Below are 18274 nucleotides of genomic sequence, written 5' to 3' on the forward strand. Positions count from 1 at the left end.
AATTTTAGAATTTCCTCAATTTTCAAAATACAAAAAAAAAAAATAAGCAAAATGTAAATTCATTTGAAAACTTCTTAATTTATCCGTTTTGAAAATAGTTTGAAGTCGTGTTTTTTGAGCTAAAAAGCATTAATTTCAATAATGAAGGTTAAACTAAAACTGTTATAACTTTGTGAGAATTATACGGAAACTATACTTTTTCGTATATGTATTTTCGATTGAGCTTTAAAATATTATATAACATTTTTTTTTGTGTTTTTTAAATTTTGTTTTAAATTTTTATAAATTTTTTTTTCTTAATATGTTTTGTCAAATTTTTTTTCTTAATATTTCTTTTTTAATGTTTTTTTTATAAATTAAAAATTTTTTTTCTTTAAATATCTGTTTATAAAATTACTTTATGATTATTATTTATTGTTCTTTAATTTCTTTGCTTATTAGTTTTAATTAATTTATTTTTAACGTTTTTGTTTTAATTTTTTTTAATGTTTTTGTTTTAATTTTTTTAATATATTTTTTTAAATATTTTTTTTTTAATTTTTTAATATTTTCTAAAAATTTTTTTAAATTTTTTTTTCATATATTTTAAAACTGTTTTTTATTGTAATTTCTATTAATGTGTTTGTTTTAATTTTTTTTTAATTTAAAAAATTTTATATATTTATTTTTAATTCTCTGATGTTTTATAATTTTTTTTTACATTCTCTTGTGATTCTGATCTCTACTCTAGAGTGTTTAGGCTATTTCGGCGCCAATATATACATTCATACTAACATACAAACGCATAGGTGCCTATAAAAGTCTGCCATAGCATCATCATAGCAATTAATTGATAGTTGATTGAATTGGGAGCGCAATAAATTAAGAGTTTGTTAGTACAAATAAAATTGATATGCAAATTAATTATTTATAAAAAAAACTGCTATTTAACTATTGTTGTTTAATAAAGCATATTGTAAGTTATAAAATTTAAAAGATAAAAATATACTAAATTTTATAAATATTACAAATATTCATATTCAATTTCTAGAAAAAACCTTTTCAATATAATTTTTAACTTACTTACTCACTTAGTTTTTCTTTAAAATATGAGTTCACCAATCTTTAATCATTTATTTACCAGTTTTATACTTCTAAATAATCATATTTCTCTCTTGTTCTTTGAGAAGTGTCAAAAAGATGTTTGCATGTATTAAAAAAAAAATGCTCATCTCTGACAAGAAAATACGCAAACAAAAGCATCAGTAAAAAGTTTGTTGTTCGTTTTAAAACAACACAATTTTCTAATTAGAAATATTAGTTTGTCACAGCCTTCCAAAATAAATCATCATTAAAAATATCACTACTAAGTCTATTATATAGTATGTATATATATATATAAGTAAGTGTACATAAATACGTATATTTTTGTCCTTTCGCTGGCATTGGCGTCATTGCTGCTCGTGGCTATGTCGATTGCCGGTTATAGGCATTTTCAGCGAGGAATGTCGCAAATTCACAGCTGGCCGTAAGTCGACGGCCCCGCCCACAATTGCGACACATATAACGCACACTTTTTCTTATTATTATTTTTTTAAAATTTATTTATATTTAATTTTTAATTTGCGCTCCACAACACATTAGACGTGTTTACGGTCATTCTGGACGAGGGCTAGAAATAGACTTAAGTGTACCTGTGTATGTATGGTATGTGTGTGTCGAGATTTATAATAAATATTTATATCCGCTTCTATGTGTATTTACAATTATTTTCGCTGATTTTTGTTTGAAATTTTGCCAAGAATTTGTATTATATTGTATATATTTATTTAGACGTACATATGTGTAGGTGTGTGTTGATTTTTGTATTTATAACAAATTTTAATTTGATTTATTTTAATTGTTTTTCTTTTGTTTTTCTTCTTTTTTCCTTCCTATGCCATTTTCGTCGTCGTCGTTTTCAACATTTCCAACACACAATCACATAAAATAAATAAACATGACAATATATGCAATAAATCAATGAAAAATTAATAAAATTTAAAATTAAAATAAAAATAAAAAATTAATTAAATAAAATTTAAATTAAAAAAAAAAAACATTTATATAAAACAATTGAAAAAAAAATTTTAATTGAAAAAAAAAATTGAATTAATAAAATTTTTAAAATATAAAAACATAAACATAAACAACATCAATTCTGTTCCCCAAGTACACTTTCCACCACCAACAACAACAATAAAAACAATATATTGCACTTTAAATAAATTGCTTAACGCGCAGCTCACTAAAGAAATACCCAAAAAATGACAACGGCAATATAGTTAACCGAACGGCAGCGTCTGCAACATAACCTAAATTACGTTAATTGCAACAAAAAATAATTAAAAGTGAATGCCAGTTGTAGTGTTTGCCACATCAACTGCAACAAGTGTTTGGAAAGCCGGCCAACAGCCTCAAGCAACATTTAACAATACATACGCACCCCTGAAAAACATAATGGCCTCTCTACATGCCACCAATTCATGCAACAGCAGCAGCTGCAGCGTCGCTTTGGCCAACAATAAGCCGCTAACACCAACCAAAACCACAGTTAAATTATTGAATGGAAAAAATAGCAGTGATTGTGACGTTGTTGTTGCCCCAACTGCGCCAAACAACAACCACAGCAACAACAACAATAGTAAAAGTTACAACAATTTAAGCAGCAATGTTGAGCAACTTTTCAATTCCGCTTTGAAGGCATTACATTTGCCACAATGTGTTAGCGGCGGCGCGGCAGGCAATGGTGTTGGTGGCGGCGGCGGCAAGAAATCGCCCGGCAAAGTGAAAACAAATGGTGAAAATAAGTTGACATTGGTGGTGCAAAAATGTGCGAAAAACATTGACATTGCTGCTGCCGCGGCGGCCATTGATGACATTGAATATGAGCAGAACGATTTGGCGGCGCAGGAGGCGCAGCACGATGATGAGACCGTGCAACTGCGCTGCACTTGCCCGGCTGTCTATGCAAATAGCACAGATGCAAGTAATGTGAATAATAAGAACCGCACCATGACAGTTACAACCACTTTTCGCAGCAGCAGCACATCGGCGCTCATGACGGCGGGCCATATGCGGCCACAAACGTTGAATGTGCATCATTTGCGTGAGACACCTTCGGATCAAACCCAAATTTTCATACGGTATGTTAACAGAAAGTTATTATCTTTATTATTTTTTAGGGGTGATTTATGCTAGTTTTTAGATTTTTTGAATTCATGTCTAAATCGCTTTTTTTTACTTGAAAAAATAATATTAATTAAAAAAATATATATTTTTATATATTATATTTTATTAATATACTATATATATGTATATTTATTTTATGTATTTTGAATACATTCTTCCTCTTTTTTCACTGTTTTCAATAAAGTAAAAAGAGCAAGTGATACTAAGCTTCAAATTAATTAAGCTTGAGGAATCTCTTGAGAAATGCTCTCTGAATATTGAAATAAGTCCACGAATTTTAGACTGAAAAGTTTGGAAACTCTTGTCCCAAACCCGTGGTAAAAATTTCGAAGATCATTTCTCTTTATTTTGTTCAGAGTATACATCACTGATCCTCAGGACTGACCAAAAACTTTGTTCGTGAGCGCTCGGTACTTTTTTCTCAAAAACAAAAAAAATACGTAAAAAGCGCTTGAAAGATGCTACAATCAAACATTTTGAAAGGTCCTAGTATAACTGGTAACAAAATGTAGGCTGATTTATGGACAATAGAGACATTACTTCTGAATCTTGAGACTTACAAATTCTGCGTTTGAACTAAGTACACAGTGCAACGCCGAAAAAAAAGAATAAGCAGCTATATTATTTAATATGAACAGAACAGTTTATTCTTTCCGACTTGTGCTTATTTTCTTTATTTTTTTGGTTGGCACATCTCTATGTGCATATCCTTAGGTCACCAATATTCTAACACTTTAATTACATATATTATATATTGTATATTTGCTTTAAAAATTAATTTTTGTTTAATTGTTTCAAAATTGTTTTTCTTTTTTAATTTAATAATTTTTTTTATATACTATTCAATTATTCTTAATTTTTAAAGTTTTTCTTAATTTTATATAATTTTTCTTAATAAAAAAATTCATTAATTTGAATTTTATTAAAAGTGCATTAATTTGAATTTTATTAATTATTTAATTTATTATTATTTTTTGTTTTTTATTTGATTTATTTTTAATTAATTTATTTTTTACCTTTATTTTCTTTTAATTGTTTTTTTATTTAATTTTAATTATTTTATTTTACTTTATTACTTTTTTATTTTAATTGTTTTTAATTTTTTTTAATTTCCTGTTTTTTCAGTTGTCTTTTTTTAATTTTCTGTTCCTTTCTTTTTGAAAATATTTTATTGAACAATTAATTTTATATATAGATATTTTTTTATTATTGAACAATTAAATTTCTTATTTATTTATTTTTGTTTTTATTTTATTTTTCTTTGTTATTATTTTTTATTTTTTTTTGTTTTTATTTTATTTTTCTTTGTTATTATTATTTATTTTTTTTTGTTTTTATTTTATTTTTTTTAAATGTAATTCATTTTTTACTTTATTTTCTTATTGTTATTTTTTTTTTGTATTTAATTTTCTTTTTCTAGTTTTTATATATTTTATAATTACTTTTATTTTTATTTATTAATTATTTTTTTTATTATTTTGTTTTTATTATTTTTTGATATAACTTATTTTTACTGTTATTATTTTTTAATTATTTATTTTATAGTATTAATTTATTTCATTTTATTCTACTATTTTACTTCATGATATTATTTTACTTTATGATATTATTTTATTTTATGTGATTTTGTTATATTACTTTATTGTTTTATTTTTTTATTTTCTTTTTCTATTTTTTTATAATATATTTAATAACATATTTTTTTTTTATTAAATTTTTGCTTTTATTTAATTTTTGTTTTTATTAAATTTTTGTTTTGTGTTTTACACTTTTGAAATTTCTTGTGGTTTCTGTGTCGGCGTTTCTGCTTATTCTCCAACGATTCGGCGACAACATATTTTGCGCCTGGAATAAAAAAAATATATTTTACAAAAATATCGTTTTTTGCGCATTTCGCTTATTTGTCCAAAATCACATTCACATACATACTCATACGTATACACATGTATACATACATATATATTTGTTGTAAATCGTATTTAGTTTGCATTGCCTGCTGCAACTACACTCAAAACGAAACAGTAGCGCGCGTAGCCATCATGTGCTGCAGAATTTTGTCATCGTTATTTTAAATTGTTTATGCACTTTGTTGTTATTGTTGCTATTTTTAACACAATTTTCGCATACTAGTTGTTTTTCGTGCTTTTGCCGCGGAATCGCTTTCCTTTTAAATGAATTTGTATTTTATTTTAATTGTATTCTCTTTTCACTATTTATGTTTTTTTTTTGCGTTTTTTTGCTGTCTCATGCTTTGTTATGCATATGCATACCGCAAGTACTTATTATTGTTGCTATTTATTTAATTTTCTTTATTTAAATTTTTTTATAACGCTTGTGGTTTCTGTTGCTGTTGCTTGCCGTAGCGACGGCTGCGTCTGCGTTTCATTGAACTTGATCTTTAAATCGCAAGCGCCGCGTTTTAAAGCTCACACACACACACACGCATTCGCAACGCTTTTAGCCTGACGCATCGCTTACGCGCCGCGCATACAAAATTGATTGATGCCACATCAGTTGTGTGAGCTATATTGTTTGTACTGTTGTTGTTGTTGCTGCTATTTAATTTATTTTCCGCCATACTATGTGGCGTCGCATATTTGTTTGTGTTCGTATGTATGCGCCGTTGTGCGCGCTAATATTTATGAAATGTTGTTTTTGATAATTGTGCGATGTGCCCGTTTGCTGATGATGACGCGTGTACTTCAATATTCTAGCCGCGTTTGCAGGCTGACAACAGCATCGACACCAGTCGCCGGAACACAAACGCACACACACATGCGCTTAGGCTGGTTAGCTGTTTCACATCTTTCGCTGTGTATGTGCGTTTGTTTGTTGCTGCTGCGCTTGTTCTAGCGCTTAGGCGAAAATAGTTGCAAGCGCTGTTGCAATGATTTCCTTTAATGGTATCAATTGTTGCGCGTTTAACGCGCTGCAGCGCTGTTGTTTTGCTGCCGTATAACGTGCACTTTGGAATCAAATTTTTGTTGTTGTATATTTGAATTATATATACTTAGGTATAAAATTAGCTAATCAGCTTGAGTGTCACGTTACTCGTGACAGTTGTAAAAATAGTGTAATTCACTAGCTAACAATGGGCTATTAATATAATTCCTGACATTGTTGAGTCTACTTACAAGTCAGGAAAAAATTATATTATATAATTTTTTTTAAAAATATTTTTGAAGCTTCATTTTATGTAATAAATAATTGAAATAATAAGCATTTACAGAATTTAATATGATTAAATAATGAGCGATTAATTTTAAATTAAAAATTTTGGATTTCCTTGATTACGCAGCCGATCGACAGCAGAACCGCCGAAAAAAATTGTCTTGCGATGAGGGAGATTTTCTGCCTAATAATATCTTAAATACAAAAATAAAAAAATTACTTCCGAGAAGCTGATGTATTTTAAGTGATAAAAATATGATATTCTGTAGTGTGCCATTTCCTGCCGCGAGAGTCGTTGATATTGGTCAAAAGCTAGGTTCAGGTTTTGTTTTCTAACAGCAATGTTTTCCTTAATATGATTCTAGTTTCCAGGTGGGTATGTCTACCCATCTATCTGCCGTGCGTTGAAAAGCTTCAACTTTTTCTCTGTAGGAGTCCAATTGGAAATCACCTGCCCAACCCGTAACTCAACTCAATAGAAAAGCATTGCTGGAAATTGGACATTTTTAACTCACGTAGACTTTCCAAGAATATATTCTTGTTATGTGCTTGATGCCAGTTTCCTACAACAAACAACATCTGTCGTTTTACTACACCTTATTTCTATTCCTGATCTTTCGAAAACAAACTAAAAACATGTTGCCTGCATTTAGGCGACATACCTGTTTTTTTTTACATATTATATTTTTAATTGCTCGCTGAAACGATTATAGGCTGTGCCTGTGTGTAATCTGATCTTCCTGCTCTTTGGAAAGCAAACTGAAAAAGTATTGCCTAAATTTAGGCGATATCACTGTTTTTATATATTTTGCTCGTTGTAAGCGATTGGGACTTATGATGAAGCCTGTATTCAGCTAGGACAAATTCGACTGCACCCAATTTGAATGTTTGGCGCTAAACCCATGCTGTCCTGAAGACGGTCTATTCGGACTAGAATGTCTGTTGGGATGTGAGGTTTTTGCAGGATTTCAAAAGGTTTTCTTATGATGTGCGATTAATCAGCACCAGGTTCAGTTGCTTTATATATTGGACTTAGTTATGTCGTTACACTATCTTAGCTCTTCTTAAAAAGAATAAATATAAAACTGTAAATTGGAAAAAAAAAATTAATAATGATAATAAAAACAATATTAATAACAATAACAAAAAATTTTAAAATTAAAAAAAAATATTAAAAAAGGTAATAAAAAATAAATTAAAAAGAAAGGTAATAAAAAATAAATTAAAAATAGTAATAAAAAAAAATTGTTAAAAAAAGTTAAATTAAAAATTTTGTACTAATAATGAAATTAAAAAACAAAAAAAAATTATAAATAAAAGATAAGATATAAATATAATAAAAGTAAAAAAAAAATGATAAATAAATAAAATAATAAAATAAATAATAACATATTAGATTCAAATAAAAATTAATTATAACGTAGCGATGCAAAGTTGCCTAATTTTTTTTTTTTATTAAAAATGTCTGAAAATTGAAATATAAAAGTATAAAAAAAATTTAAATTTCTTTTTACTTAAAAAAATTTAAATTGTTTGTCCTTATGCGACAAAATAAGCCTGCATATTTGAAAAGAAATTATAAATTTTATTTTGTAAATTTTTTTTTATATATACATATGTATATAATATTATTTTGTAAGTAATATTCTTTCTTATTTAAAAAAAAAAAAAAATTTATTTCAAAATAATCGCACTTCTATTATTAATTTTTTCAATACATTTTTTTCTTATTCGAAATCAAAAATAAAAAGTTTTAAACAATTGAATTTCTATTATATGTACATTTTTTGTTTTTAAATAAACATATTTCTTGCTTAAGAAAATACATATATACATTTTTTAAATATTCGAAATATCATAAATAAATTTTTTTTGCTAGAAAGAAATTTGGTTTTTTTTACGCTTATTCGGTAACAATATAGTTTTCCAAATAATCGGACTTTTATTATAATTTTCTTGTTTTAAATTTATTTCTTGTTCAAAAGAATATATACTTTTTTTAAATAATCAAAATATTTTAAATTTTAAATAAAAACTTTTATTAAAAAAAAAAATTAAAAGGTTCAAAATAATCGAACTGCAATAGCTTATGCATTTGATTTTATGTACATTTCATTCTCTTTCACGTACATAAATACACATCCACATATGTATGTACATGGTACAATATGCCAAAGGCTTTGTGTTTGCATTTCCTGACTTCAAGGGATAATTGCCTTATGTGTTTATATGTGTATGTGTGCTGTGTTTTTGCTAAAATTTGGCATATTGCTTACCGCATTGACCTCGCCATTCGCCACGACTTGACACCAATTCAAACTGTTTTGTTCGGCATTTTGGCAATATTTAACCGAAATTATTATTTGTTATGCTGAACATTTTCGAACGCGCAAAAATAAATAAATTTCCGCATCACAAAAATTCGTCGTTGTTCGACTCCCACGCTCCGTACCATATATTAATAATTGAGCACAAATTGTCAAAACGATTTACAAAAAGACATACATACATATGTTTATGTGTATTTGCATGAATATACGCAATTGACTGCTTTCATACATATACATACATATATACAAATGTACATATATATATACTTAACTATGTGTGTACCCGTGTGGGAGCGCGCGTGTCTGACTTTGTTACACGTGTAGCCCAAATCGGTAACATTTGAAGCTAGTTAGCTCACACTATGAATAACAGGAGCTAACAAAAAAACGAAAAAAACGAAAAAAGAAATCAAAAAAATCTCACGTACCAGTTTCGAAGCGACTCAACGTCTGACGTTAAGCGCTCGCTAAAGAACAGTCTGCTGATTTATTATATTGTAATTGTAAATTTGTGTTTTACTATTCGCAATTTACATACACACTCGTGCATAGTTTTGCTTATTCGACGTTTTTGATTGAAATATCAAATGTTGCCGCACATCAACTCCCTATTGTATTTTAATCAATGCTCAGCGTGCTTATTCCGGCTGAGTATGTAAGTATGTACATAAGTATTTATAATATGTGTTAAATATGTACAAGTGTACTCACATATTTCTTGCTCGTGTACAAATTTGTTAATTTACTTTGAATTGTTGCGCATTTAAACTGTTGTTGTTGTACAAAATACCCGCGCGCGCGTACTATAACTAACAACAACAACATCACCTAATCGGCAGCTGCGTCTGCGGTCAGCTTCTTTGATCGCGTCATTTCCAAAAGCAGCGCTAAATTGCTCGATAGAAAAGGGGCGCGCCGCACCAACTTTGCTCTAAACGACCAACAATAAGCATACTCATTTTTATAACAGCAATAACACATGCCTTAAACCATTCTTCAATACACTCATCATTCAATCGATCATGTGTCGCTCCCCATTTGATATTTTAATTTCAATGAGTTTGCTTTTTTCGCTATGACATTTGTTGTACTTGTTGCTTTTGTTGCTAGTGTGTATTTTGTCAGTTTTAATTATGCCGTAATACACAGAAGTGCAAATATTTTCCAAATCATTTAAAAATGTGTTCATGCCTTGGCAAATGACAGCGCGAAAAAATGTTGCTCATACGCCATGGAGCGCTACGCGGGCGGCATTTTCTTCACTTCATTCGCTAGAGGTCAGCACAAATGGTACTTGGTAACAGGTATATTTTTTTAGTGCGTGAATAAAATTAAAATAATATATACATATGTATACATATATAAATTTAAATAAAAATTTGAAAAACAATAAAAAAAAACCAAAAGTAAAAAATTAAAATATAAATCAAAAAAATTAAAATTAAAGATAAATATACTTTTGATAATAATAAAAAAAAAATATTAAAAATAAATTAAGGTAAATTGGTTTTAAAAAATTGTTTATATAAATTAAATTAATTAAAAATATTTTTTTTTAATTAAAATTAATTTTATCTATTATTTTTTAAATATAACTTTTTAAAAAATAAAAATAAAAAAATTAAAACTAGTTAATAAAATTAAGTTTAAAAAACTTTTTAATTTAAAATTTAATTAAAATTAAAAAATGTATATGCATATATAAAAAATGTGGGTTTCATGGCCACATAATGTAGATGCAAAGAAAAAAAGGCATTTTAAACTAGATATAGATACAAAATAGCAGTAAAACTTTTAAAACCATTCCGGGTGGTACAGTGCTGATTTCAGTACGAACGTTTGTCTCGAGCTCGCCATTGCCCCGATGACGTACATGTTGCTTCTCAAATGGCCACATTAAAAGAATTCAGAGGACATCAAGTCTGTAGATATGGGTTGGTAATCGATGTATGTATAAAATGTTGGCTTCGATTCGATTTTCATCATTATATTACGTTTGGTTAAAAGAAAAACTTTATTTTTGAAACAGTTTTTGCACTTTTTGAGCAGATATTCTGTACCTCAAAAATAATAAGTTTGCTTATCAAAGCTTCCCGGCAATCGATAGTCAAAATTCAAGTTTTATTTCAGCGACTATTTTCAATACAAAGGGTTATTATTTCGGAGCGTCGATTTGGTGTGAGGCGATACATGGTTAGAGTTCTTTTGCAATAAGCTTCTCAAAAATTGTAGAAACCATTCAATCGGTTCGTGCATTGCAAAGCTATTCAATGTTTACAGACCGATTTGAAAATATGGCGCACTCTATCCGTCACCACGACAGCCGGGTCTACCCGAGCTTTTATTCGGCCAAGGACTATCAATCCGGCAACTTACCTCAAAATTATTAGTAAAGAATACATTTTTTATTTTAATAAAGTGATTTTATTTTGTATTTATTTCAAAATTTTATTTTATTTTTAATTTCAAAATTATGTATTTTATTATATATAGTTTAAACATTAATTTCTTTGATTTTTTTTTTTTATTTAAAAGTTTCTTTTTAATTTAAAATTTAATTTTTACATGTCGTTTTTTATATTTTAATTTTTTTTTAAATTTTTCTTTTTGTTTCTTTAAAATATATATATTTTTATTTTATTAGTCATTTTATTGTTGGTTATTACTTTTTTCAAAATTTTTACTTACTTTTAATTTTGCTTTTATATAATAATATATTGTTTAATTTTATATTAATTGATATTATAATTTAATATTTATGTTTTTACTTTAATTTTAATTTCTTAATTTTTAAAATTTTTCGATTAACGCCCTTTATTACGGCATATTAACTGTTGTTATCGTTTACTCTTAAACCATAAATGATTTTCATAATTTATTTGATGTGAAAAATCACGCAGTAACATTTTTTTTCATATTTTCTGAATATTTGTTATATCAAAAAATTTTTCAATTATTTGTTACATATAATATATATTATATATTTTTCAGTTGCATTAGTTAGTAAATTTTGCTATTACATTATTTATTGCATTTTTATTGTATTAATTTTTTGTGTTTTTCAATATTTTTATTATTTTTTAATTTTTTTTTTATTATTTTAATATTTTAAAAAAATTTTTTTTTTTAGAATATTTTTCAATTTTTTTTTGGCATGTTAATTTTTTAATTTCTTTCAATCATTTTTAAATGTTTTACTTTATTGCGGCCAACCACCCAAGCAAGTGCCCATTTGTATGCCCTCTAAATATTCAAGGTTTCACCGCTGCTCATCGGTTCATGCGGTTATTCGCTTGCGCTTTGCCACTTCGTTTTTTTTCACATTTTATTTACATACCACACTTTTTGCTGAAGATGTGTGCATACACTATATACATACGTATATTTTATATTTTTTTTGTGTACGTATTGACAGTTCATTCCACTTGCGCTCTCCCGTTTCCCTCTGAAACTCGTGTCATCTTTGCATATAAAAATAGCAAATATTTCCAAATAATATTTCACTTTACTTTCTAGCTTTCTACATCTTTGTATATTTTTAGCAAATGCGCTGAGTTTTAATTTTTTCGCACCTTTTTTCTGTAATTTATGATTGTTTCTCTGTTGTGTTTTTATTATTTTTTTTTTTTTGCAAAAAAAGCGACAAATATTGTGTGTATGCGTGTATATATAATGTGTTTTTTTTTTTTTTTTAACAAAGTGGTCGCTATATGCAGCGCTCATGTGATCATCGCACCCACAAAAGTGCTCTCAGCTTCAAATAAAAAATTTTATTAAAAATAAATAATAATATTTTAAGTATAAAATATTTTTTGTTCAAAAAAAAAAACTGCAACAATATCGCACAGTAGAATAATTTTTGCCGACATTTGCAGATTTATGCCGCTCAACTTATTTTTATATACTATTTTTTTCTTTTCCTTTGTTTCTTTATTAGCGAAGTATCATTATGATTTATTTATTATTTATTCAGCTTTTGTATTTGCTCATTCATTTTTAACTCAAGCACTTATACACACACATAGATATTTTTAGTTTATATATATTTTAGAGCCGCATAAATTATTTATATATACAAAGCAAAGCATTCTCACTTTCAATGACTTGTGTTAATTACTACCAAAAATGTTTATTTTACGCACAACAACAAAAGCAACCACTTTAGTTCGAGTGCAAATATTCAATGGCGCTATTTTGCACTCTGATTTATGATTTGCTTTATTATTATTCTTATTTTTCGTATATTTATATTTGTATTTGTGTGGCTCCTACTTTGCCAGCGGATACCTGTTGCTCGGTCTTCCTTCTTCTCCAACTCAAAAACGGCTTTTGTTTATATTGGCGCATTTCAATTTATGTCAAACAGTTTCGCTTTTGCTCTATATTTGCATAAATACACACAATCTTTCGTTTTTGCTTACATTCTTCGTATTTGTTTATTTGCTTTGGAACCACCACCTGTGTGGGTTCGTTCAAGGACACATTCCTATGTTTGTGTGTATTGCCTTGCCTTGAGTCTCCACTGATGTGATTTCGTGGCAGACATTTTATAAAATTTGTAACAAAAGTTCTTGAAAAAGAACATTTCTAAATATTTACGTATTTGAAGGTCCCCTATATTAAATGGTACCTGCATAAAGGTCACTTCTTTCTGTGTCTGTTTATTGTCTCACGCGATTTTTAATCTTCTCTTGCAGTGCTTTTTTATGAGATAAAAATTATTTAAAATTTTTTTATGTGATATTTATTGCTTGCTTTTTTTCAATAAATTTCTCGAGGCGAAATTTTTCTAGGTCACCAGATCTTTTTTGCTTGGCGCGCAAATGTATGCTATGTTTATTTTGACATTATTTTACTCGGAATGTGTTAAAAAAAGCTTCGAGTTGAAAAATGTTGCACAGGTTCGAGCACAATAAAAGAGTTTTTAAAAATAAGCGACAACTGAAAGCTTGAAAATATTATTGCAATAAACAGCAGTGAAAAGTCCAAGTTTTTTAGAGCATTCGTTTTTTTTCGTATAAATGTAGTATATGTAAAATTGCATAGAGTATTAGTAAAATATTCAGTTTTACAAGCGTCCCTTGTCCCGATTTTGTCTAGTTTTGAAGCCTTGGCGCAATATTGTATTTTCCACAAATTAAATGAATAACTATTTCCTTACCTGGTTCAAACTAAAAATCGATTAAACAACAAAAAAAAATAATAATACTCGTAATAATTAATTAGAAATAATAATAAAGTAAAGAAACATAATAGTCTAATTTCTATTAATTTAACTCAAAAAATTATTTAAATTAAAATTATTGTTTTTAAATATATTTTTTAATGTTTTTATTTATTTAATTTTTATATATTTTTAAAATTTTTTATACAAATTATTTATATATTTGGTTTTTATGATTGTTTTAATTATTAGCTAAAATATTTTTTTCTTTAATTTTTTTGTTTTTAATTTTTTTGTTATTCGTTTTTTTTTTGTTTTAAATATGTTTTATGTAATCTGTTTTTTCTTTAATATAATTAATTTTTTATTTATATACAAAATCTTTTTTTTTGTATATAATTTATTCATTTAATTTAATAATAATATAGTAAAATAATAATAATATAGTAAAAATTTAACTTTATTTTAAATGTTTATAATTTTTTTTTTAATATTTTAAATTTTTTTTTTAATTTTTTAAATTTTTTTTTTAATTGTTATACTTTTTTTTCTAATTTTTTTTTAATTTTTTATAATATTTTTTTTTATTTTTAATATTTTTTTTTAAATATTTATAATTTATTTTTAATTGTTATTGTATAATTTGGTTTATAATTTTTATTATAATTTTTAATTTTTCATACTATTTTGTATTTATATTTGTATTTTTTAACTTTTTTTTTGTTAGTTTTTTATTTAAACCTATTCTCTAACATCAAATTTTCAATATTGGAATAGTCGAAGTCAAATGATTTTTAGCACATTATCACATATAAATATAAGTATGTGTTCATAAAATATAAATATCTATGTATTTACATGCATCCATTTATAGCCGATAACATCAAAATGTCGCAAATTACAGATAATGCACCTCCCAAATGTCAACAATGTTACAATTTGTGAATGTTTTTCAATATCGCCAGTTTCGGATGGCAATGATGACTGTGCAGGCAATTAGGCCTATGTGCGTGTAAAACGATAATGTCAAAGTAATCGAACTAAATACATATTTACAGTTGGGTAGCGCAAAATATAGATAATTGCTATAAGCTATTTGCGGCTGTGTCTACTTTCGAAAAGTGGTTGAGTAGTTTTGTTATTTTAATTTTTTATTTCTTATGTATACCCTGAACAGGGTATATTAAGTTAGCCATGATGTTTGTAATACCCAAAAGGAAACGTTAGAGACCCCGTCTGACTGTCTGACTGTTTGTATAGCTGTATTTGTTTTTAAATATTTTAAAAAAATGTTTGTTTTAAAATATTTAAAAAAAATTTTTGTTTTTGAATATTTAAAAAAAATTTTTTGTTATTTAAGTTTGTAATTTAGTTATTTCAAAAAAAATTTTTGTTTTTAAATATTTTTTAAAATTTTTGTTTAACATTTTTTTTTATCTTAATTTTTTTCTTACTTTTTTTATTTTACATTTTGGTTTTATATATTTTTTTAAATTTTGTTGGAAGTGTTATGTCTGTTTGATTTTCACCTTTCAAATATTGCTGGTTTTCACGCCGCCTCGTCAATGCCAAACGTAACGCACACGCACACGCACGCAAAACTCTTGTAAAACAACGATACATATTTTTTTTGTTTGAAATATATGGAAACTTGAAGTATCTGCAAATGGTAAAAAATAATCCATGACATCATCTCGCTCCAAAGCAATCCAATATATTCTACTAATTACTAATTTAGCAACATTTGATGAAAAGCAATGTGCTTATAAACGATTAAGTCAGCGCTTATGAAGCGATTAACACATACATGGCGATATGATACAACTACAACAATAATAATAATAACAAACATGAAAAAAAGCGTGGAAAAACGCAATAATAAATTTGCTAGAAATGTCGAATGGTTAAACGGCGCGAGTTGTTATTAATTTTCCGCTGTAATAGTTATAAATAAAATGTATGATTTTTTTCGCATACGCGAATTAACCGAGAAATCGAATAATGCGACATGAGATCGTGTTGCCAGCAATAAATGAAAGGCAGCAACAACAACAACAACATCGATCATGTTAAAAAACAAAACGATAGCATTTGCTGGCATGTAATGAGTGCAGCAGTCATACAAAGAAACACAGCAACAACAACATAATTAGCAGAATAACAACAATAGCAATAGTAAACTAATCAAGCTAAGCACATCAATATCTGCTACTTATTTATTACTTGCTAATGTCTAATTGCGATTGATGACTACCCAAGCGCTGCTGCCGTCACGCTGGCTGCAGCGCGAGTTACCACACAATGCTACCAAACACGTGGCAACCAGCAGACGTGCTCGTACACATGCAACAGTTTAATTTTAAATACTTATTATACTCGTATTTCGTTGAGAAAATTGTGTGGTAAGCCGGTGTGCCGATGATTACATCGTTGAGCGCTGTGAGGCTTCTTGGAAATCGCAAAAAATCGCAAGTGATCAGTTACAATTGAACTTTTGTTAAGGCAGGCAACGGCGGGTCAACTTCAGCTTCCGGCACTGCGCGTCAAACGTAAATGCAAATACAACAATACAAACAATAAATACCAAAGTAACAAAAGCGCAATCACACAAACATACAAGCACACACTAAAAAATCGTAAACTCACAAGGAATTTTATATACGTGCATGTATATGTGTATTTGCCGCTCCAAACCGGCGACATTTCAATTATGAGCACTTAGTAATGCTCGGCAAATAAAACGTAATAAATATACGCTGTCAGCCATTAACCCCAACAGTGGAAATTCGAAACTGAAGCGTGTCAGCGGGCATTAAAAATTTCCTAAAGTCATAATTTTTACATCATCGCCGAAAATTGAGACATTCGCGCGTTGTCATTAAAACGTTCGACGTCGGCCATCAAAGTTATGAGCATTTAGCGTTCATTTTGCTTACCTTTCACAAATTTTTTGAGTCGCGTTTGTTTTGTATGTTGAAGAGACGTGAGAAGGCGCCGGTGAAGTGGGCGAGGAAACGTATAAAAATACCAAAAAGGTAATATTTAAAGAAAATGCAGCGAGACTATAAGTTATATTAAGCTTTTGGAAGCTTTCATCGTATACATTTTCATTGAAAGCTATTTGTTAGCGGTTTTAGAAGCTTTCACATTGATATGTCTAACAAATATTTTTTAAATATACCAAAGGTAAAAGAATTTCACATGCTTTGACGCCAACTAGAGCTCTTCAAAGCGTTCGCGTTAAATTTGTAATCAAAAACTATTTTGTAAATGGTTTAACTAGATGCTTTCATTGTGATTATGTAGTAAAAGTTTTTTGTAGTTACTACGACAACAAAAACAAAAAAAAAATGTTAAAGTCTTGGCTGCCACTAAAGCTCTTCGAAGCTTTCACCTAAATGGTTCTAAACAAAAACTATTTGGTAACTGCTTTAAGATGCTTTCGCTAGATTTGTTTAGTAAAATTTTTTGTAGTTACTACAATAACAAAAAAAAATTAAAGATTTGACGACAACTAGACCTCTTCAAAGCTTTCGCCATAAAATTTTTAGTCAAAAGCCATTTGGTAAATGATTCTTCAAATGTTCCTTTTTTGGCAAATTTTTTTTGTAGTTAGAATAATAATAAAATTGTATAAAAAAATTGAAAGTTTTGGTTACCACTAAATAATCTTATAAAATAATTACAAAGCTTTGAGTGCCACTTCGTTCCACGTGAAAATTCAGATATAGGTATAACTGGTCAGAACTTTCTTAGAAATGTAGTCATAACTGAGGAATTGTTTGGAGATTGTACCGTTGCCTTGTACAATAATCCGCACCAAATTTTGTGAAGATATCTTGTCAAATAAAAAAATTGTCGATATAATAATTTGATTTTAATCGTTCAGTTTGTATGTTGGATATATGTTAATAGTGGTCCGTTATCGGCGGTTCCGACAAATAAACAGCTTCTTTGAGAGGCAAGGACATATTGGAAATTTCAGATCAATTTCTCAAAACCTGAGTGACTAGTTCGCGTATTTACAGACGGACATGGGTAAGTCGACTCCGCTCATCTAAGCTGATCATATATATACAATATTATATATGTATATTCAATAAAGTCAGACGTCGCGCTGATCATTTATATATATATTTTAGAGGGTCAAGATGTTAAACACTGTGGCAAACTGAATATACTCTGTTGGGTATGTTTATATGTGGTCATGATTGCTGAGCTTTAAAGATCTTGGATAAATTGACTCTTTTTTTACATACAACAAATGCTCAGTATTTTGTTCTGTAAGGAGACGGTTATAAAGAGGTATAAAAAAAATAATTTAACTTTTTGACTATTACTTTCATCCTGCGTTTGGATCCGACACAGATCGTTATTTATAGCATACTTAATTGGATAA

The 18274-nt window shown here is 27.8% G+C and overlaps 1 protein-coding gene across 6 annotated transcripts in view; it reads left to right on the top strand.

Moving 5' to 3' along the window:
- Positions 1-18274, top strand: part of raw — a 71251-nt gene that overhangs the window by 26717 nt on the left and 26260 nt on the right. For 4 of the 6 annotated variants that reach the window (XM_070107079.1, XM_070107078.1, XM_014247185.3 and 1 more), the window contains exon 2: positions 2263-3164. The exons of 1 other annotated variant lie outside the window; for it this stretch is intronic. In XM_070107079.1, coding sequence (XP_069963180.1) covers positions 2374-3164 — 791 coding nt within the window. In that variant the 5' untranslated portion in view covers positions 2263-2373. Of the gene's footprint in view, positions 1-2262; positions 3165-16412; positions 16911-18274 lie in introns of those variants that run through there. One more of the 6 variants, XM_036370491.2, reaches the window with a different exon arrangement.

This window comes from Bactrocera oleae, chromosome 3 (genome assembly GCF_042242935.1).
Source record: "Bactrocera oleae isolate idBacOlea1 chromosome 3, idBacOlea1, whole genome shotgun sequence".
NCBI lineage: Eukaryota > Metazoa > Arthropoda > Insecta > Diptera > Tephritidae > Bactrocera > Bactrocera oleae.